Source organism: Eutrigla gurnardus (assembly GCF_963514095.1).
Source record: "Eutrigla gurnardus genome assembly, chromosome: 18".
Taxonomy (NCBI): Eukaryota; Metazoa; Chordata; class Actinopteri; order Perciformes; family Triglidae; genus Eutrigla; species Eutrigla gurnardus.
Window position 1 is genome coordinate 17,018,082 of NC_139929.1, and position 22,500 is coordinate 17,040,581.

Below are 22,500 nucleotides of genomic sequence, written 5' to 3' on the forward strand. Positions count from 1 at the left end.
AGTCTGTATTCATTCTTTGTTAAGTCTGTCTGCAAGACATCAAGCAAACAACTATTAAAATGCCTGTTTTCTGAATGGAGTCTGGTTGATGGATGCTAGGCTATGCTAACATTGTAGCTGCTCCATTAACACTCCAAATAAGGTCATCTAGACATAAATACGGTCTCTGGTTTCTCCACATAGTCTGGTCTGGTCTCTGGACTCATATGAGCTACTATCGTAGAACACTGGGGGACCACAGACACAGGAGACAACTGATACTTGACTGAATGGTGGAGGCGGTGATTTTAGATGATTGATATTCTGTATATTTCTCAGTCTATTGATCACCTTCCAGTTGTTTGTCTCATGCACCATATCCTATTTGCATAGCTGTGTTGGTGTCATGAGTGGGCATCAACTCCTTTAAATGGTTATTAGCTAAAGTTATGGAGAAACACTGGTAGAAATAAAAATGTCTAGAATAATAAAATCAAGGAGCTTGCTGGGTTCTTGGCTGAATGTGCCGTCCTCATTGTTGCAGGACCTACTGCGGCGGGACATGCTGTACTACAAGGGCCGGGTGGACATGGACCACATGGAGGTGGTAGACGTGGAGGATGGCAAAGAGAAGGACTTCAACATCAGCGTGAAGAACGCCCTGAAGCTGCGCTCACTGGCCGGTGATGAAGTCCACCTGCTGTGTGCCAAGAAGCCGGAGCAGAAACAACGCTGGCTGCGGGCCTTCGCTGATGAGAGGAGCCAGGTCCAGCATGACCGCGAGACAGGTCAGAGATGTGCACAGCCCATGAGCATGTTGTCAAAGGATGTGATGTCCTGGTTAACCACTCAGCAGTGCCTCCATCTCAGAAACCATAAACGTGATCAATACACTTAATGTCCTTTATGTCCTCACTTTGTGAGGAAATGTGGTCCTGCCAGCAGTAAACTGAATGAGTCTGACCCAGAGTCAGCCAGGCTTATGTCCTGAATTCTAATGTCTATATTATCTGGCTGCTTTTATTGAACAAACAAAATGAAAAAAATACCATATTGGGACGTTAGACTAGATACAACATGACACAATACGACAGCAAACAAAGGCAATTAAAGAATACATTTTTGAGCGTCTCATAGTGTGATAGAGAGGACAGAAGGTCTGTAAGATGGACACGTTGTAAAGGCAAAGTGGTGATGGGTGGACTAAATAAATAAACGTTTGTCTTCCTCCTCTCAGGATTCTCTCTCACGGAGGTCCAGAAGAAACAGGCCATGCTTAATGCCTGCAAAAGCCATCCAGCCGGGAAACCAAAAGGTATTCACCTCAGGGTTCAGAGACACTAAACAGCTGTGTAGAAGTGTGTGCTGTACTCTTCAAGTCAAACTGCTTTGGCCTCCATTCTTGTGATTCGTGTGATTCCTGGTTTAGACTCCAGGATATTAGTGAGGGAACGATGGTCACTATGTCAGATCAGGTGATCGTCATAGAGAGAGAGACGTGTCCCTGTTTAATCATGGCGGCCCGTCTTTCACCACGTCTGTGATGTCATCACTGCTCAGCAGGTTGCTGAAGTACCTCTGCTATTTCTCCCTCGATTTTTCTTTCTTCCCTCTGTCCTGATAGTCCCTCGAGGAAACATCAAGGAGGCAGGGTTGCTGTTGCCATAGCAACAGAAATGTTTCCTCCATGTCCCAACAACACCGTTCCTCTTACAGTTTACAGATCGCTCTGTGATCCATCAAACAAACAACAAAAAGGCTAGACCTCCAATTGATTGTCATTTTGGTCCTGCTGAGCCGAATTAGGATGATAGGCTGGAGTCTGAACCAGATTAGTGCTGTGGTCATTTCTCAGGAGCAGCTGACCTTTATATTCCACGGTTGGAGTTTATTTTAGACTTTACAAAACTCAGACACTTAAAGGTTGAGTAGTTGATTCTATTCAGAAACACGTTTTGTTATATTACTTGAAATCCTCGTAACAGACACACAGCCATCAATACATGAAATGCTCTGACATAAAAAAAATATATCATCTGTGGCCGTGGCAGGACAGTGAAAACCCCGTCCAATCAAAAAGGTCGGGCCGGAGAAAATAATTGGACGGCCTGCCTGTCTGTCAATGCTTACTTCCTGATTGTGCACACTTTATAATCTCGAACACTCGTTTGGCGTTCTGGGGGAGCGGCTTTGAACAGAGGTCTGAACGAAGGGGGCGGGACTTTGGTTCTGGACCGACTTAACCTTTGATACATACAGACGTGGGATGAAGCTTCCTGCTTTCTGTAACATCACTGTGTTGCTCTCCTCCTCAGCAGTGACCAGACCTTACTACGACTTCCTCCTGCGACAGAAGCACCCCTCCCTCCCCACCGCTCTGCCCCAGCAGCAGGTCTTCATGCTGGCCGAGCCCAAACGCAAAGCCTCCACCTTCTGGCACAACATCGGCAGACTCACACCGTTCAAGAAGTAGAGACAAGGAAGAGAGCTGAGGAGAGAAGGAAGGAGGAAGAGATGCGCTCTCTGCTCGTGCCTGATAGACCCTTTTTTTCCCTTTTTCTTTCCTACTCGTAACGTTGCCCGAACTGACAAACTGATTTCTTGTGAAGATGATGATGATGATGAAGAGGAGATTATTCTTGAAAGCACTTTACAGGTTGGTTAACAATCAGACTGGAGAATGGTCTCCCGGAGATGCAAGAGAGTCAAACAGGGGGAGTGGACTCTTGCTTAACTTACTACTACTACTACTTCTACTACTACTACTACTAGTACTACTCCTTCAATCAAGCGCCGACTGGTACTAATACTACTACTGTACTGCTGTGAGTGACTCCTGATTGTGCTGCCTATGTGAAAACGTTGGCTGTTGACAAAATGTATTTCCATTGTTGTATTGTTTATGATTTCACAGATGCCAAGTGTTCACGATGCCAGACCATTTGTTTCTTTGTGTCTGTTAAAGACAACAACAACAACAACAACAAACAAAAAAAGGGAAATGAAGAGCGGAGTATTTTCCTGTGCTTTTTCTCTGTGCAAATATCTAATTTCAGGATCATTTCAGATGGTTTTTTAAGTGTTTTCTGAAGTCCATCTGCCAGGCGTTTGTATGTGTCTGGGGTATTTATAGTGTTGGTACAAATCCTCAAACACAAGAAGAAGAAGTCTCATCCTCCTTATACCTTCCATGTCAACGAAAGTAAACAACCTGTCCCTTTCTTTTTCTTTTTTTTAAGTGCCAATTGAAGTGTGCCATGGATGACTTACAATGACATGCATGGATGTGATGAAAAAGTACTGTGAAGAATATTTTTTTATCTCTGAAGAACCCTGCTATATTAGGAGCTGATATTTCATCGTTGCTACTCGGCTGACGCTCTTTTATCTGTATGATAGCCAGTATTCTGCTCTCCACTATAATCTCATTTCACATCCACGCAGCCCAGTGGTATCGCTCTGTACGTGCATTCAGTGAGATGTGCTACTTTCACCTTTATGTTCAAATGTTTTAGCGTCTGACGATATAGAATATTAAACATTCCCAAGCTGACAAATGTATTACATTGTATTGTGATGGTGTTCTGAAATTAGCTCACCTTTCATTTTCAGATTAAATCTGCTGCTTATGATACTTGAGTGAGATTCAAATGATCCGTGTTTTTGCAAGTTTAAGCTCCATAGAATTGTAAAAACGGCTGCTTGCGTAATAGTCACAACATGGAACCTCTTGGTTTCATGTACATCGACACAGATTATCATTATTTTGTGGTGGATGAGTGCAAAAACAGAGGACTGCTACCAGGAGACCGGTGTTGGACAAATAAACCTAACTAAAGGTGACAGAAAAAAAAACATGCAGGCACAAATGTTACTTCCAATAGAAAAACATTACTTTTAAAGTCATGCTGAGGGACACAAAGAAAAAAGAAAATTGTGCGTACGCCACTTTGAAACGTGCGTATGCCACTTTCCACGCAAATGTTGTGATCTATAAAAAACAAACTTGACGGGAAAGTGTGCGTACCCCTAAGCAAACTCTGAGGCATGCGTACCGGTACGCACATTCTGGAGACTGGAAGGGAATCAGCAGTAAACTGAGAAGAACTATATATTTTTGATGACTCGCACACATTTAATTACACTCCATATAATACGTTAGATCTGCGTTATCATGAGGAACTCCAGCAATGTTTTTGACGCTTTTAATGAGTGATAGTTTTTTTTTTTTTCACCTTCTTTTAAAATCTGACTTGTATCTTAAATCAAAATCATTTTGAAATATTGAATCAGCGCTGTGTCACCGCAGGAGGAGGAGGAGGAGGAGACGGCCCAAATGCATGTAATACAGTATACAATAAATACCTTCCATTAGAACACTGTACACTGTTGAATACGTACGTACACTTTTAGTAAGGATCCTACGCACAGTTTTATAAATGAGGGCCCAGAGTAGATTTCAGTGTCATGACTATTTTATATCTACCGCAGGCATCACTGTTTGGGTGCTGAGATATCATGAACATGCGTCCAAAGCTTCAGGGACGGCTATAAACCAGTGTGTCATCCATCCACCTGTGTGACGTCATGATGTCACCGTCACCTGACAGCAGACGCTGGGCTTCAGGAGGAGATCAAAATCTATTTCATCTCTTCAATTCAGCGATACATCAAAGTGGAAGTGTGGACCCAGTGATGAATCTCATGTATATCTGCCTCAGTTTAATGCACTTTTTAATCACAACAAACTGAATCCGTAATGCCTTAGACACATGCCTGGGGGACTCCAAGGAAAAAAGGTTGGGAGGCACTGCTTCACTGATTCAGTTCATCTAAAATAGTAAGAATATCCTCACTTCCCCTATTGTAGTATCGAGACACTTCAATTATGTGATGTGTCCACCTGTGAACTACCCACCACAACCACATTAATTAAGGTTTTAGTACAGTTGAGTTTGTTGTACAAATTGAAAAATGTCAACATCAACATCCATCCATCCATCCATTTTCTACCGCTTATCCTGTATTCAGGGTCGCGGGGGGGCTGGAGCCGATCCCAGCTGTCATTGGGCGAAGGCGGGGTACACTCTGGACAGGACGCCAGTCTATCGCAGGGCTGACATGTAGAGACAGACAACCATTCACACTCACATTCACACCTACGGGCAATTTAGAGTCACCAATTAACCTATCCCCATCTTGCATGTTTTTGGACTGTGGGAGGAAGCCGGAGAACCCGGAGAGAACCCACGCTTACACGGGGAGAACATGCAAACTCCACACAGAAGGAACCCAGGACCCTCTTGCTGTGAGGCGAGAGTGCTACCCACTACACCACCGTGCAGTCAACATCAACATATCTCTCAAAAACATCCCTATTACTCGTGGTAACGCTTGGTTTAACTTCAAACTGTCTTGAATTTCCTTCGGGATCAATAAAGTATCTATCTATCTAAACAGTTAAAGGAAAACACCACCGCATTTCCATACTGAACTATGTTCTGCTCTGATGTTAGACGAGGTGATACATACCTCCCTCTCCTCTGTGCGTGCACTCAATGGCTCTTGCGCGCACTCCGCGCAGCGCTAATTTGCTAGCATGTAGCTTGTCCCAGTATATTCCTGAGGATCCAAAGGGGGGTGAAGTTAGAAGCGACCAAGCACTTCCACGTTGTCCCTATTTAAATACGGTTACGTGAGTAGTTACACGACCCAAGTTTGGTTACACAAAATGAAACATGCCAATTTTTCTAAGCGGATAACAAGGATAACTATATAGTATGGCAGAATAACAACTGGAAGCACTTCGACGTCGGCGCAGTAATATCATCACTCAAAACATGACGGGACTATATACCTTCTTCTTGTTTTCACAACCCTGTACGATGCACGTTATAACCATGATGTTTGATTGTTCACAAACTATCTTACTACAACCTGATGCTTCCTCAACTGTGCACAAACTACTACAGGTAGTGCAGGCGACGGCGTGCAGGTCACGTAGGTTCTATTGACGGAAGTAAGAGGGGGAGCGGAGTGATGATATTACTGCGCCGACATCGAAGTGCTTCCAGTTGTTATTCCGCCATACTATATAGTTATCCTTGTTATCCGCTTAGAAAAATTGGCATGTTTCATTTTGTGTAACCAAACTTGGGTCGTGTAACTACTCACGTAACCGTATTTAAATAGGGACAACGTGGAAGTGCTTGGTCGCTTCTAACTTCACCCCCCTTTGGATCCTAAGGAATATACTGGGACAAGCTACATGCTAGCAAATTAGCGCTGCGCGGAGTGCGCGCAAGAGCCATTGAGTGCACGCACAGAGGAGAGGGAGGTATGTATCACCTCGTCTAAGATCAGAGCAGAACATAGTTCAGTATGGAAATGCGGTGGTGTTTTCCTTTAAAGCAGGTGAGGAACACATTCTGGTTCTATAACAAGATGAATCACAGTTGCAATTCCTTTCATAATTGTTGACATTTATTGTCCCCACAGGCATGAAGTTGGTGTGATGGAGGACGGCCTTCTGTGGAGGTGCTGATGACTTTGGGAGGACCAGTGCACCTAAATACACACACATACACACACACAAACACACACACACACACACACACACACACGCCAGGAGTTCAAAGATTCACAGCTGAATCTGTCAGAAATCTGTGGAACCACCAAGACTTCCTACACAGGAAGGAATAATTTTTTTGCAGGAAATTGCACCTCAATGAAGACATCCCTCTACCAGACACTGGTAATAACACTGTTGTTCCAGTAATTGATTTTAATGCACACTTTGAGTTACACATGTCCAAAGATTAACATAACGTTACAGCTTCTGGGTTTCTTTGGCACTGTGCCTTTAACTATTAACATGCAAACACGTTGTGTATGTGTTTGCTTCTTCTGCACCTTGTAATATGTCAAGATTAATAATAATGAATATGTCGAGATTAATAATGCACATTCCAGCACTTCCAAGTACAAAAATAAAAAAAGATTTGATTTGTCAACAACCTGTGTTGACACCTTTATTATAGGACTAGTCAGGCTGTCTGTAGTTTTCAGACCACGCTTGAAGGTCCACAGCGATGTGTTCTTGATCACTGATGAAGTTGAAGCAGAAGAGATCCCCTACTTTTCCATGAAGATGGACAGAGAAGGTGATGTGTTTTATGTCAATATTTAAAATTAACTTGAGCCTATGGCCACTGTTATTGTTCATTTAGCTTCATGCTTTGCTTCTTTTCTAATAATTCTCCAGTTATCAAGTGAAAATCAGTCTAGGACATATTAGAATTTAAAAAACAATTATATACAATTTTTCAAAGTGGCCATTCATATGAAGGTTGCATTATGGAGATAAAAGTTTGTCATTGGTCACCAGAGGAATAGCATCCTATTAATGTCACAGTGCCTCTTTGACCAGCGTGAAGCTGCAGGTGCAGCTCTGGCATCTCTTTGCACAGACCTTCTCCCACTCAGTTCACATGAATATGGTGTAATTGAGGAAACGTTTTAAGGTGTTAGGCCCTTTCCACCAGGCCACAGTGGAGAAACACGTGTCAGTCTCAAAAGTAACTTCTCACGAAGATGCTCCACCACACAGTTGCAAATGAGGCAGTGAAACGACTGCAGATGGAATATGTTAATGGGTTACACTGCAAGATATTCCTCCACAGCTTTGCATCACGGAGTTCCTTCATGACACACACACACACACACACACACACACACACACACACACACACACACACACACACACACACACACACTCAAAGAGTCCCAAACATACTTTCCCCATCACCAACACAGCTATAAACTGTCTAAAGTTGACACTCGTTACTCGCTATGATGGTTTTAAATATGTGATGGATTTCGTCTTGGGTAACACTCTGGGTTTTGGTAGAGCTTGATGTTTAAAGGGCTCCATTTCCTCTTTAAATACCCATGGTCCGTGTTTCATATAAAGGTAAAGTTATTTTGTTCTACTGTATGGATTTGTTTTTTATGAATCGGTTGCCGATGCTGATTCTTATCGTTTAGGTGAGTGATGTCTACCTCATCTGTGCACCAGCCTAAGTGTTACACTCCTGACAGGTGCAGGAGCAAAGCTAATTCAAGAGGTGGATCCACGCACACACCATACACTCCAACGTGTTTATGACCTCAGGGAACCTGCAGGAGCAGCTTCAGCAGGCCTACGCACTGACATCACCCCGCTCATCAGAACAGCATGAAATCATTGCAGAATGTTAAATAGGCAGAGAGTGCCGTCCCCGTTTAATGATGCCATGTTGAGCTGTCAGAGGAGGAGAGAGTGTCTGGATCAAACATCATTCCCCCTTTATCAATGCTACACCACGCACTGGAGGAGGGAACTGTCCAAACTCCAGAGAGCACAGCAAAGGCTGAGAGTCTGAGGAGAGAGTCATGGGAGAAGCTACACTCTGCAATCAAAGAGCATCATGTCACTGACGACACGACTCCATCCCAGCTTTAAATATATCGGCTTCAGATGTCGAGAAGAGGCTGTTCTATGAAACAGTCATTATCATCGTCATCATCACAACCGCACATATCAGAATCCTCTCAGCCTGTGACTTAAGGTAATGGATACTGTCTAATTGTGTTATTGTAGGCCTGTTTGTCTATCTAATCACTCTGCCTGTTTTACATTTATTGTCCACTTGATGGCACAGTAGAGCAAACGAAGCACCATGAAGCTTCAACCCATGAGTGAACCAATTGGATTGAAAGCTTCAATGCTTCATGAAACTTCATCTCGCCATCACTAATCATAACCCATAAGACCACAGACTCCTAAACTGGAGCCTCACCAAACCCAGCGAGAGAGGAAGAGATCCATCCTTCAATCAAGCAGACTGATGAAGCCTGCTCAGCAGGTGCTGCCAATCACCTGATAAGATGGGCGAGGTCTAACAACCAGACCTGAAATGAGGATTTCAGGTCTTGGCATTTAATGCATTTATATGTGCTTACCACGTACAGGAATGCATTAGACCTCCTGAGTTTTATTTCCCTACGCTTTTGGTGATTCTCCATCTAAAGAGTCAAAGCCAGTCTGTTCTCAGCGATCCTTGTATGCCAGTTACACAATAATGCTAAGAATAATTGAGAATAATATCCAACAGCCAATGAGATTGTTTTTAAATTTATTATAAGCAAGAATAGCAAGTAATCATACGTCCCAGTTTACAACAATATTTCTGGTTTACTATTTAATTTCATTATATGATTTTGTGTAACTTCATATTATCTTAATTTATTACCCATTGACTAACTTGTTAAACAGTTAAATGACATCTTTATGCACTAAAACTGTGTTCATTTTGACTGATCTTGGAACAGCGAAGTGAAACCTATATCAGTCAAACGATTGATGGCTTTCATCCCTATCTGAGATATGCAGAAATGCTGATTTTTATTTTAAAGCTTTTTTAAATATTGCACTTGTCATAGTAAATTGATCCACCTCAGGATGTTGGGAGTCCCTTTTCTGCTGAGCGGACTCCTTTCCAGCAGCATTACAAGTAAATATAGCAATTACTCATATATCTGAGCATTTACTTTTGCCATCTGCGCATCCGGGCATATTGAACAGCATAAGACTCCCTGCTGGTGTGCTGACCCTCTTCTATCTCTGATTCATACATCTCCTCCTCTTCTTCATCTTCTTCATCTTCTTCCTCTTCCTCCTCTTCCTCTCCCTGCAGCTCTTCCTCCTTATCCATGCCTCTCTGGCGTTGTAAGGCTGTGCGAGGCTGCAAATTAAATGAGGTGAGAATTCTCAGGCTTCTTCAGGACAGAAATTAGAAATTGATCAGAGAACTGTTTATTTCTGTCTTATCCTTAGTCAGGACCACTGCCTTACATCTGTGTCCGTTATCTGGTAATGATCCTTTGATGAGTGGTTTGACTTCCATGGGCCTTTTCTTTTCTTTTTTAAATGTACAAAACACTAACATCCTGGGATTTTTTTGCCAGAGGCCCAAAAATCAGAGAAATATCTTTTTTACTGGAGCTCCTAGAATCATGTATGCAGACACTTTATCATGCAAGTCCACCATGAAGATTTGCATTCTGACATCAGTTTGATTTAGAAATACAAGATGGCCACCGGTGAAAACTAAGAAAGGCACATTCTGAGAGACCAGATTTGGGCAGAAGAAGACAAAAAAACATCCATGGAAGTGGAAAAATAATTGACACATAATTGAGGTTCTGGACCTGACTGAAGCAGACGATTCAGTCTCTATGGTAACAAGACATCGGTTCTCACCCTCCTGGCTGATGGGTACCGGCCATCTGGTCTGTGGTTTTGGCTTGTGGTTGAGGCTGTTGTCCTGAGGCTTTGTCCATTAGGGGAGTCTAGAGGAGGACTGGAGTAGTGGCTCATGAGGGTAGAAGAGTAGCTGGTCAGAGGGGTGTCCAGGGTCCCCGCCAGAGAGTCCGACATCTTGATCCGTCCACTGAACTGCTGTGGAGTCATGAAGAAAGCAGGTTAGCTTCAAGCTTGTCTTTTTTCTCTTATTTTATCTCTAATAGATGTTCCAAAGAGTAACATTGGAGAATTCTACACGGTTGTCATTCCAAACAATCAGATGTATGCAACGTTCATCGGTTGGTGATTAATATGAACAAAATAAACACAAAACTAAAATGGTAACTGTTTGTTTTGTGATTTTGTTAGTATACCTCCAGATCCTTTTGAGTGTCCACTGCCTCCAGGTTGTGGTATGTGTGTGCGTAGACCTCCAGCGCCTTAGCATGGAAGAGCATCTCCACTGTGATGAAGTCTGTGAAAACCCTCTGCCCAACACAGAAAACAACGGCTGTGGTCGTGGGACACTTTACCTGCTGGATGTTTGTGTACAGAATGTGTGGACACTCACTTTAATGTCCTCCAGTTTCTGTCTCTGGAAGTCCGTGATGGTCTCCTCCAGGTGCCTGATACTCCGCTGGGCATTGTTGGAAGCCTTCTGAGCGTTTACTTCTGCCTTTCACACAAACACACAATACAGGGACAAAGCTTTACCTCACAGTCAGGATGAGCTGCTGGACGGGTCAGTCATGTTCATGAGAATCATAAAAACATGTACATTACCTGCGACTGAAAGGTCTTGTCAAGAAAATATTCTCAATGTTCTCAAGTGTAAATATATATACACACAGTATGTAACTTATATAAACCATTATTAATATCCCTACTGCAAACTCTTCTCTCTTTGCATCAGGAAAAGACAAAGTTGAATGTTTTAAAAGTTTTCGTTACTGTTAACTGTAAATCTATTATCGATGGACAGCCCTAATTTATATATATATATATATATATATATATATATAATTCAAATATAGGATTGCATGATATTCAAAATGGCTTCAAATCATTTCTTCAAAATTCAGACAAAATTCGGACAGATTTGGTATCACTGCAAACTTTCAGATTAGTCATATTATTAGTCATGTTGTGACGTGTTGGAGAGTGAAATGTGGGTATTTGTGAAGGATACGATGCTCTGTCGATCTGCTGGGTTCCTCAGGCGGATTTTCTCCAGTTTCTGCAACTCCTTCAGCTCTTTCTTCAGATCAGCGCTGAACTTCTTCAAATCTGTCTGGATGGCAGATACACTGTCAACCCTCACCATACACAAGCCAGAGGCCAGTCAGTATATATAACACTGTCTGGTTCACCACCTAAAGTAAACTATATTGCTGTGATTTAATAGCAAGAAGTCTGCTTTGTAAAGTCTGTCTGCATGCAGTTAAACAGACAGATCTGTAACCTGACTCACCTTTTTAGTTTTGACTACGTCTCCGTAGGCTTTTAGAGGGGCAACAACTCTCGTCTCCAGTCTCTCAACCTGCAACAACAAACAACTATGGTCAGATTTAGATGCAGGAAACAAGTGTGATGTTTGTAGAGTCCCTGACCTGGGCCTGCCTGTAGTCCTGCACCAGGGCCAGGTCTTCAGCCATGTTTTTCAGGCCAGTCTGGAGCTCGGGGTCCTGTTTACTGGAGAAGTCAAAGAGCTGAACCACCAGCAGGTCTGCCTTGTCTCGGAGCTTGGCTGTCTTCCTGGTGTAGGAGGCCAGCAGGGAGCAGATCTCTCCCAGGTACTTCTCAGCATGATTCACGGTCTGCTGCATGCTCTTCACCTGGACATCCCTGCTGGGACAGCAGGACATCTATACTGGAACATACAGTCAGGAACGTTGTCAGATAAGGTGGAGCATAAAAGAATCCTACCTGGATGTGAGGCTATTCATTTTTCTTCTTTTGTCCTCCGATCTGTTGTTTGACTGCCGATTCCCACCTGTGCCAGGTAACCGAAGGGTGTTGCTATGGAAACACCAACAACAGATGGCATGTGATAGCTGTGGTGTGGGTGTAAGTGATGCTCTTGGCCACATGATGGCAGCAGAGTGTTATTATAGCCATGAGCCTTTCTGCGTCTGTAAAACGATCACCATGTCAGTTTATTCTCTTTGGATGATGGATGGATGGATGGATGGATGGATGGATGGATGGATGGATGGATGGATGATGGATGGATGGATGGATGGATGGATGGATGGATGGATGATGGATGGATGGATGATGGATGGATGGATGGATGGATGGATGGATGGATGATGGATGGATGGATGGATGGATGATGGATGGATGGATGGATGGATGGATGGATGGATGGATTTTATTAATCCCAAACTAGGAAATTAACTGTTTAAATAAGAAATGCTTAATCAATTATATTATATTTATATAGCACCAAATCACAATTTTGCCTCAGAGGTCTTTACATCCTCATCCTACATCCCCAGGGTGACGCTGAAGAGGATCCTCAGTGTCAGAATACGGAATAAACAACAAATTGCAATATAATTTATATGACAGAAATGATCCATGTAATGAGAGCAGTGATAGCAGTAGGAACAGTAAGCCATTACAGAACCACTAGAAAATGATAATACCTATAAAGATAACGGCAGCAGTGGTTGTAAAACGATGATAATAATAATTAAGAGAAATAGCATCATAAATCATAGGACTAAGAAATAAAAGCAGCAGTGGGTTCAGCTGGTCCATGTGATCAGGTAACGCCAGGCACAAAGACTCCTGGGAAGAAGTCAGTTAGTAACAATTAGTGATGTCCAAATGAAGCTTCGTGAAGCATTTTCTTTATTTTCTGAGCTCAATAGATGGCGCTCTCTGTTCAACAAAGGGTTGAAAGCAATGGAAATATATTGGCCTTCAACCCTTTGTTGAACAGAGAGCGCCATATATTGGGCTCAGAAAATAAAGAAAATGCTTCACGAAGCTTCATTTGGACATCACTAGTAACAAGCATTAATGGAACATGACTGATCCAGGTGGAGAGGGAGAGAGGAGCTCAGTGTATCAGAGGAAGTCTGGGCTTCAAGCATCTTAACTAAGGGCTGGTCCAAGATGGCCTGAGCCAACCCTAACTACAGTATATGCCTTATCAAAAAAGTTTTAATCCTAGTCTTAAATTAGGGGAGGATGTCTGCCGGGTGGTTCACCAGGAGGGGATCCTGGTAGCTGAAGGCTATTACATAATACAAGTTACTCTGTGTCAGTGTGGTGGGAGAACCCTGCTTCTTTCATTTCCATAGTAGCTCATGTAAAGGTAAAACATTGCTAATGTTATTTGACAATTATAATAATCAACATTCATCCAGACCAGTGGTGGATGTGCTGACATCCTTTACTTGACTAAAGGTTCCAATTCAACAATTTCAAAATACTCCATTTCAATTGTACGTCCTGTTTTCAGGCACTTTGCATACCTTGGTGAGGATGATGAACGTCTCATTCGGGGGTATATGGTAAGTCTTTGTATATACAGTCACATCTCTGTCTTGTGTTAGAGAAAATGTCTTAGGTAGAGGAAATGGCTTTCACAATGTGATTTAGAGGGATATTCACCAAACAATGAGAACAATTCTGATGCAACCCCAACCCTGCTGCAAACCTACGCATCACGACTGTGCTTATGAGCAGGACGTCTGGATCATGCTGGTGTATTTATGTTTTATACCAGCAGGCCTCCCCGTCAGACAAAGCATGGAAAAAGCCCAATTAGAAAACCTCTGTTTTATCCCATGACAAATGCATTAACATAGCTGCTGACCATTTTCTAAAGCATCAATTTTAGAACATTTTTATATAAAAATGAACAACTTGCTGCACACATTTGCAAGCAGAAAACACTCCCTGATATTACGTTTGAGAGTTGCAAAACAGTATGGCTTTGTCAAGCTTTGTGATGGAGAAATTAAATCCTGAGTAATAAAACATGGTTGTTGTCAGAATATTGGAAAGCTTTATGTGGGGATATTCATTAAGAGGCTAAATCATTTAAAACTAACACTGGTAAACAACTGGCTCTTTTAAACTATGAAGCTGGCTCTATTCATTATTTTTATTATAGTCCAATGAAAAGCCAAAAAGCAACAATGTGTAATCTATCTCTTAATTCTTGCTGATTTCTGGCATTCATCAACAAACACAGTGGTCCTAATGAACCTGTTAATCTTTAATATTACTCACAAATATATACCGGTAGTTTAAATCGAAAAAATATACTATTTGACCAGATGGATTTATAGGTACATATGATTAACAAATAGTTTCTGTATCGCATGAATACGTTACTTCTCTCTCCATTTACTTTAAATACACAGGAATACATCGAAGGAGATGATCCTGGGGGGGGGGGGGGGGGGGGGGGAGAGAGAGAGAGAGAGAGAGAGAGAGAGAGAGAGAGAGAAATACTGCAAATACAGAATGTCATCAACAAGGAGGGTGGAGAAACTGGACACTTTGATGACTTTGGCATTCATGTTGAAGGACTAATCATTCTGGATGACATTTGATATAATGTGGAGGATATTTTCAACAATTTTAAATGCATCTCCAAGTTAAGAACTACTGAACTGCTTGTTCACTTTCCAACATTATTTTTTTTTTTATGGTTAAGGCTCAGATTGTGCAAAAAAACCCACTATATATATATAAACTCATTAAGACAAATATAACAAGAAGTATTGCCAAGTGGACATAGCTTGTTTAACTGTTGCTTTTGTTACCGGCACACTTGTTTGGAGCAAAACAAATGTATAGATTGGAAGCATGCTGTGTCTGTATCTACAGAAACACTATTGGAGCAACAGCATTACTTTACCACAGTTCAAAGTTCAGGGGATGACACTCCCCTTCATGTTATGTTCTGTGGCAGCAACAACCAAACATGTTTAGCATGGAATCTTTGTTTTTGGATGTTTAGGGCGGCAAGTGTTTTTTTAAACAATGAAGGCTCTGGTGGAATTCTGTTTTCCTATTTGCTGTGTGGGACCTTTCTGGGCATCAACCTTTGAGCAGTGGGTATGAAGCCCCCAGCAATAACAGCATGCAGGTGCAGATTGAATGCATACATCCAAGACAATCTTAGTCGCCAATGTAATAAAATCAACAATTTGCACTTGAAATAAATAAACCAAGCGTTTAGTTGAAAATAGTTTATAATAGCGTTCTAGTTTCGAGTGTCGACCAAAATTGCAGCAGTGACTCGTATCACTCAATGTCATTCTCCAGATATATTGGAATTCAGGAAGTTTTAGACATTTAGTGTACTAATATTGCTCCAAGTATCAGGAAGTTGAGGGGAAATGTATTTTTATCAGAAGAGAACTCACATGTCTGATTTTCTTCCATGGGAAGTTAATGCAGCAGAAGTCCTGCCCTCTGAGGACAACAGACCACTGGCTGCATTCGAGGTGAAGAAAGACAGAGACACAGACAGAAACACGGGGGAGGTAAGCTCAAACTAATTAATACCATCAGTTCAACTTAAAGTGCAAAAGAGAAATATGGCAGGTTAAGTTTGATTTAAACCAGAAGAGTTTTAGACTTATTCCACTAAGAAGTTAGTTTGTTGGACAGGAGAAAACAAGAGAGCCCTTAATAAAAGGAATGAGATGCTAGAACAGAACTGAATATCTCTATTTTCATTTGTCCTCCAATGTAGAAGTTACATTATCTTATTCCTCTTCTGGTGAAAGTAATTCTGTGTTGAAGCAGGTTGATTTTTTCTTCTAGCAACCCTCCTTTTGTTTTTTTGTGTCAGCAATTCTTCAGAGATCAGCTGCTAGAGTCAGTTTCCGATGGTGTTATCTCAGAGAGCCCTTTGAACTCAGTCTCGTCTGCCGTTGACTGATTAGGTGCTGAGCTGATGAATGTACGTCATCTGTACTGTCTGAACAAGAGTCAGCCAGTGAGTCAGCAGCACACACTTCTTATTATCCTTGAAGTAAGCCACTTGAAGACTCGTTCCCTTTGCTGTATGTCTTAATATTATGACATTATATATATATATATATATATATTATGATACTATGTCTTCTCCAAGTGATTTTATATAAGCTGGAACTCCACATTTGTTTCATCTGTTTTTGTAGTGGCTGTCCACAACTAGGCAACTGCTGCTGTCATGTATAATTAAATGACATTGACGGGAAAGTGAAACAAATTAAAACTGCAAAAAGTAAAGTAAATATATTCATCGATAGATTAACCAATGCATATTTAATCACAGTTTCCTATCAGTAAAATTGAGGATTTGGATACCTCATTTCAGGTCAATGTACATGTTTGCAATGGTACTCTTGGTACTCTCAAACACCAAGTACTCAATGGTACTGCAATGGTAGCTATCATCCTTCTATTAAGTTGATTTAGATTGAGATTTATGTAGCTTAGAATGTGGTATTGCATGCTTATTAGTACATCTCATCTTAAACTGGAAACCTGAAGCTTCCAGTTCAATACACAGACTTTACAGTGGAGTCGGAGTCATGTGTCAACTTTAACTTTTTAAACTTTTGAGATTCTGGTGAGAGAGTAGTACATGTTAGTTTAAGAGTGTAAATGAGGTATTTGGACTTTGTGGAATATTTTTGCATGACATAAAACATGTCTGGGATGGCTGAAGTGGAAATTCAAAGAGAGGAGAGACATGTCAGACTATCATTGTCTCATTTCTACAGCCTGTGTATTATTACAGTCAGGCCTTTTCTCTCTTTAACTCGTATCTGTACAGATTCATGAGGTGCCTGTATCTTCTCTCTCCTTTGGTTTGAGGCTCCAGCAATGTGGCATTCATGCTTTCTGCTGGCAGTGTTGACCAGCGGTGTCGACCTGGTGATAGGTTACAGTAATGGGAAGGTGAGTATGGCCTGTGGAGAGATGGTGCCTTACCACAGTCACCAGCCCAGCCCAGACCCTCCTCCATACAGCATCACTGTGGACACATCCACATTTAGTCCAGGTGACAACATCACAGGTAGGCTGTTAAACTTGAAATGTTGGCACTCTGTATATCTGATATAAAACACTGAATGTCGAGGAAGAATGTATTCTCCTACCCCTTCTCCATAACCATCAATTTACTAACGTTTGTGAATGGTAGTGTATATTGCTTTCCAACCGTCATACTTTTCACCGGTTTGTCCACGCTTAAAGGAACAGTAGGTCATTTGGAAAAACCAAAGTGACTTTGAACGCATCCCTGAACTGAAAAGTTTTCTTTTCCTAAATCAGAGCTTTCCTTGACCTCATGAGATCGAGGTCAAGAAAATGTGGTTAGGACAGGTTGTGTACTTCTCAGCCTACATCCCTTGACCTATGCAATGCTCGTTGTTCTCCATCACTTGCTCTGACCGTATGCATCGACATTCAACCTATCAATGGTTTACAGAAATGTACAGTTCCATCATTTTCCCTTGAGACTAGGCTGACAGTCCACACATCATACCTCCTGTTAGCTGACATCTGCCTGCACATCCCCCATCCACAGTATCTTTACAAGTGGACTCCTCCAACCCCACGTTCTTCAAGGGGTTCCTGATAGAAGCTCGGGATGCTGGGAAAGTGGACTCGCCAGCAGTGGGTTTCTTCATCCTGACTGACCCACATGAGTCCCAGCTGCTACAGTGTGGCCACACTAAGGTATACAAGAGTTTCACCTCCTAAATCGCTCACGATCTTTCCACACTGTGTGCCGCAGACCTCATTAACTCACTTCAGCCTGTGTTTTATTGGAGCCCTGTGTGAAAAAGGATGATGCATATTTCAAAATACATGTGTTTCTCCAAAGTGCTACAAACACAGGCTCAGTCCAGATGCAAACTCTGACCTGGAGAAGACGCTATCTCTTTACTATTAATTGGGCTACAGCGCTATGGCACTCCTCTTTTTCTCCCTCTTCAGCTTTGCCCTATTTTCTGCTTTGGTATACGGAGTCATGGGGGGAGGGTGGAATCGGCTACACTGCCGGTGTTGTCAGAGCGATCTTATTATGAATTTTTTAAGGCGAATAGCTGACTAAAGAGAGGGAGGGACAAGCAGTAAATACATGGCCAATTTGACCACAATAGAGGAACCCATCTGCCCTCTCCTAGCATAGCCACTCATCTTATCCTTATCAACAGAGATGGGAGTAGAAGGGCCTTGCCCCACAGACGATTTATGAACTCTGGTTGTCATGAGCAGTGAGTAGAAGATGGAGATGGACAACTTCCTGCCTGCGTCTCTCACCCAGGCCATGATCAAGCCTTACAGCAAAGCTTCATTATTCCATCCACTAAATGTAGGAGAAATATTTTACTGAAGTCTAAATGTTGCCCTTAACCTTTCACTTCACTTCATTTTTACCACCGTGTGTAAGTACGGAGTTAAAAAGCTGCTGGTCTCAGCATGCCACCTCATAATGAATAATGTGCTGAGTGTGTTTGTCTGTGAATCCCTGTCATTTGAAGGGATCTGGGATGAGCCACAGGAGAAGCTCCAGAAAGACTCATATTCAGGCTGTGTGGAAGTCTCCACAGAACCCTCCACGGGAAGTCCAGTTCCTGTGAGTAATAGTATTCGTTACACCATACTGAGAGGTGTTGCCATCATGATGAACAGAAAAGTACATCTCAAGAGTAATGCTACTGTAGACCCAGAAGGTAGATGTATCATAACTAACATATCGATTAACAATAAACTTTTTTATTACATTGCATTGCCAACATATTTGGTCCAAATGTTGACATCAAATCCTGCTTCCTGGGTTTCTTCAGCTCACTTTACTCACTCAGACACAGTTATTAGTCTCTCTATTCAGGGTTGTGAAGATAAAGATGCTTATGGAGTTAGCTCATGGCTTTCTGTCCTGTGGTTTTTATGCTCTTTCTCTCCTAACACTACAACAGTCTGGCCCATGATTTTTTCAGTCAGCATCATATTTCTCTATCTCAAGGTGTGTTTGATTTGTCGTTGCAGTGCGACTGTGGTGCGTGACTATAAGGTGTACTGGGTGAGAATTGCCGGCCCGACGGTGTCTCTCACAGGAGCAACTGTTGTTCCATCAACTACTGTTGCTGCTCAAACCACCACCAGCACTGCTGCTCTTACCACACCGGTCAGTGTCAGATATCATTCCAGAGGACACACAGAGGGTTTAGAATCATATGTTACAACAAACAAAACACTTCTGAGAGCTTGCCAGTCTCTCCTCATTATCTGCACTGCCTTTTAGTTTTTTTAATCTTTTTTGAAAGTTGTTGTCACTGTCAGTAATGGTTGTTTGTGGTTATGTTTTCTATTGGACTACATTACATTTCAACTTTAATCCATCCACACAGATAGCTTTATTTTTTATTTTTCCAGGTTTGGAGTTTTTTGTCTCGATCCCCTGCAGTGGAAGAGAATAGAATGTAGTTCATGGTGCACAAACAATGTCACTTAAAAAAATCCAATAGCCTAATTTCTTTGCTTTAAATACAAAACAGCATTTTGTTTCTGCGGTAGCAAAGTTTTCAAAGGAATGGCTGTAGATTATTATGACAATGACAGAGTCCGGTTCAGGTCCAAACTGTTGTCTTCTTCCCGCTCAGTTTAGTTCAGTGGGGTGTGGCCACAATAAAACCTGCCTCAGAGATCCAGCGGGCTGCCACCCACAGTCCCAGAACCACTGTTTCTTCCTGGCGTTCAGCAGCAGTCAGGAAGGAGGGAGTGTGACGTTTGAAGTCAGTGGGCCTGCTGAAGGTTACTTGTCCTTTGCTCTGTCTCTGGACAAATGGATGGTAAGTTTTATCATGACATTCTGACACTATAAAACTGAATATTGAGCCTCCAAAAGGCATAATTTAACTTGAATGAATATTTTGTCCATGCTTGATATACTAATACTCATACCAGCCTTTTTGCTTGAAATAGCACCTTATTACGTTCAATTCTTTTAGACAGTCTATGGCTGAAACTTGATGTGTTATCTTTTAATTGGGTGTGTGTTGATATGTTTCTCCATAGGGGAACGATGACGTCTATCTGTGTGTGAATGATGGAGGCAAAGTCGCCATCAGCGCTGCGTATGTCTCTGGACGAACACACCCTGAGCTGTTAACAGAGGTACACACTCAGACACACACTGATCCTCATCCACACACAGTGATGGCGGTGGTCTGTTGTCAGTGTTGACGTCTCTGTCTCCAGGAGGATCTGTGGGGTCGAACATGGAGGTTGGCCGACGGTGTCATCCAGTGTCGCTTCCAAAGAAATGTCGTCCTCCCTCAGGGGGAGGGCAGGTTCAACTTAAACCACAGCTACTTCCTGTTTCTTGCACATGGCAGATCTCACCAAGGTAAGACAGTCGCAACTGTATGTTTGCATGACACACACACACACACACACACACACACACACACACACACATTTTATATACTTTATTTGATTCCACATTACAAGTCAGGTTTCAGTAAGAATCAAATATTTTGAATGATCCAACAGGATAAAACAGATCAGCACATTGTTATACTGTTTCAGGGGTACAAGAAACATCTCCGTTTCCAGAAACATGCTTCCTACCACACACACACACACACACACACACACACACACACACACACACACACACACACACACACACACACACACACACACACACACACAAACTCTACCATAAAGATGGAATATTTTTTCAGACAATCCTCTGTTTATTCCCAGGAGGAGATGACTGCATTATGTGTCACAATTACCCAGGTGAAATTAATTAATGCATAACATTTGTTTGGTGCCATAAAAGACAGGAAATTATTCCAACTTCATCGGCGACCCCATACATGATCACTTCCTTTGCTGGTTGCAAGATAGCAACGGCCAAAACACCAAACTCAAGGCTTCAAAACTCTAGTCCAAAAACCAATGGGTGACGTCACCATGACAACGTCCAATTCTAAATTTTATGATTTTAACATCAATATTCTTGTGCTAAATGTTTTGTGTGTGTATAATTAGGTTTAATTAGTGATGTCCAGATGAAGCTTCGTGAAGCATTTTCTTTATTTTCTGAGCCCAATAGATGGCGCTCTCTGTTCAACAAGGGTTGAAGGCCAATATATTTCCATTGCTTTCAACCCTTTGTTGAACAGAGAGCGCCATCTATTGGGCTCAGAAAATAAAGAAAATGCTTCACAAAGCTTCATTTGACATCACTAGGTTTAATGTAAATTAATTACAAATGGTTTCTCTACAGGTTTTATCCATCGACACGATCGCCAACCTCTCATCTCCACCAATCAGAAGGTGATCACTGGTCATCCAGAGGATCTGTTTGGCTCCCGCTCCCCCCTGCTCATCAAGGTCCATGGTTCGTTGACAAACATTTGCTCATGTGTGTGTATGTAGTATGGGCTCTGATGGTCTAAACTTCATTCATTTAAAGACTAAAGGTTAGACCCCCGTGTTCATTACATCTCAGTGTTGGACAAACCAAACAACACAGCAATATTTGTATTTTTAAAGCTTTACGCATAGCTGTGAAGAAAAACTTTTGCTCTGATGGGGTTTGTTGTTATTGTTTGTTAGTTTTGTCAAGCTCCTGATTCCGAGATCAAGAATGAATCTTCCTCACGCTCAATATATAATACAATACTAGGGCTATCAAAGCATTAAAACTTTGAATAAACTTTGAATCAGATTAAGTGTAGCTGTGGATTTATCATGATTGTTGCTAACATCAATGCTAACAACCTTCACCTCAATAATCAGCTGTCTGACAACAAGACAGGGGAACTTAGCTTGTGTCATGTTGTAGTATTAAAAATTGACCCCAAAGCAGTAACATTAAGCTTTGAATGCGCTCATGTTTCATCCCCGCCGTCTTCACCAGTGTCTATCTTACCAGCTGTGAGTATTGATATTGTTTATGTTCATAATGATCATTTTGGGGGGGTGTCTTTGGAGGAGGCCTGAAGGGACGGGCTGTCAGTGATGATGACTTGTAGACTTTCTCACTTTAGAGCTCCTGCTGCTAGCTACTTTAGCTGGACAAGAAATGGAAGCACTATCATTTTAATTAAATAGTAGATGCTGGTATCAAATATCTTTAAAACCACTTAATCACACCTGTGTTCTGTCCTCTCAGGTGTGTTAAT

The 22,500-nt window shown here is 41.9% G+C and overlaps 4 protein-coding genes across 12 annotated transcripts in view; 2 read left to right on the plus strand and 2 right to left on the minus strand.

Annotated features, from left to right (window-relative positions):
• The window catches only part of arhgef4 (Rho guanine nucleotide exchange factor (GEF) 4), a 46,094-nt gene extending 43,222 nt beyond the window's left edge, over positions 1–2,872 (plus strand). For all 3 annotated transcript variants that reach the window (XM_084033907.1, XM_084033908.1, XM_084033909.1), the window contains 3 exons: positions 524–767; positions 1,217–1,294; positions 2,295–2,872. In XM_084033907.1, coding sequence (XP_083890033.1) covers positions 524–767; positions 1,217–1,294; positions 2,295–2,452 — 480 coding nt within the window. In that variant the 3' untranslated portion in view covers positions 2,453–2,872. The remainder of the gene's footprint in view (positions 1–523; positions 768–1,216; positions 1,295–2,294) is intronic.
• Positions 1–22,500, minus strand: part of LOC311029043 (palmdelphin-like) — an 81,239-nt gene that overhangs the window by 131 nt on the left and 58,608 nt on the right. The window lies entirely within an intron of this gene.
• LOC311028878 (CBY1-interacting BAR domain-containing protein 2-like) lies at positions 9,552–12,418 on the minus strand. The gene is made up of 9 exons (XM_084033675.1): positions 12,251–12,418; positions 11,935–12,172; positions 11,796–11,864; positions 11,476–11,615; positions 11,212–11,224; positions 10,896–11,000; positions 10,699–10,812; positions 10,283–10,480; positions 9,552–9,764 (listed from the first exon to the last, which is right to left on the minus strand). The coding sequence occupies exons 1-9, from the start codon at positions 12,412–12,414 to the stop codon at positions 9,567–9,569; spliced, it is 1,239 nt and encodes a 412-aa protein (XP_083889801.1). The 5' UTR covers positions 12,415–12,418; the 3' UTR covers positions 9,552–9,566.
• LOC311028755 (putative ferric-chelate reductase 1) overlaps positions 15,746–22,500 on the plus strand; it is a 12,851-nt gene continuing 6,096 nt past the window's right edge. For 3 of the 7 annotated variants that reach the window (XR_014598776.1, XM_084033511.1, XM_084033512.1), the window contains exons 1-11: positions 15,819–15,840; positions 16,246–16,334; positions 17,165–17,366; positions 17,880–18,031; positions 18,841–18,935; positions 19,349–19,487; positions 19,963–20,151; positions 20,378–20,476; positions 20,561–20,708; positions 21,600–21,713; positions 22,491–22,500. The exon at positions 22,491–22,500 is cut by the window's right edge and continues 106 nt beyond it. Coding sequence is in view for 6 of the 7 variants with exons in the window: in XM_084033511.1 (XP_083889637.1) it covers positions 16,257–16,334; positions 17,165–17,366; positions 17,880–18,031; positions 18,841–18,935; positions 19,349–19,487; positions 19,963–20,151; positions 20,378–20,476; positions 20,561–20,708; positions 21,600–21,713; positions 22,491–22,500 (1,226 nt within the window). In the remaining variant the exon portion in view is untranslated. Of the gene's footprint in view, positions 15,841–16,245; positions 16,335–17,123; positions 17,367–17,879; positions 18,032–18,840; positions 18,936–19,348; positions 19,488–19,962; positions 20,152–20,377; positions 20,477–20,560; positions 20,709–21,599; positions 21,714–22,490 lie in introns of those variants that run through there. The other 4 variants (XM_084033513.1, XM_084033516.1, XM_084033515.1 and 1 more) reach the window with 4 other exon arrangements.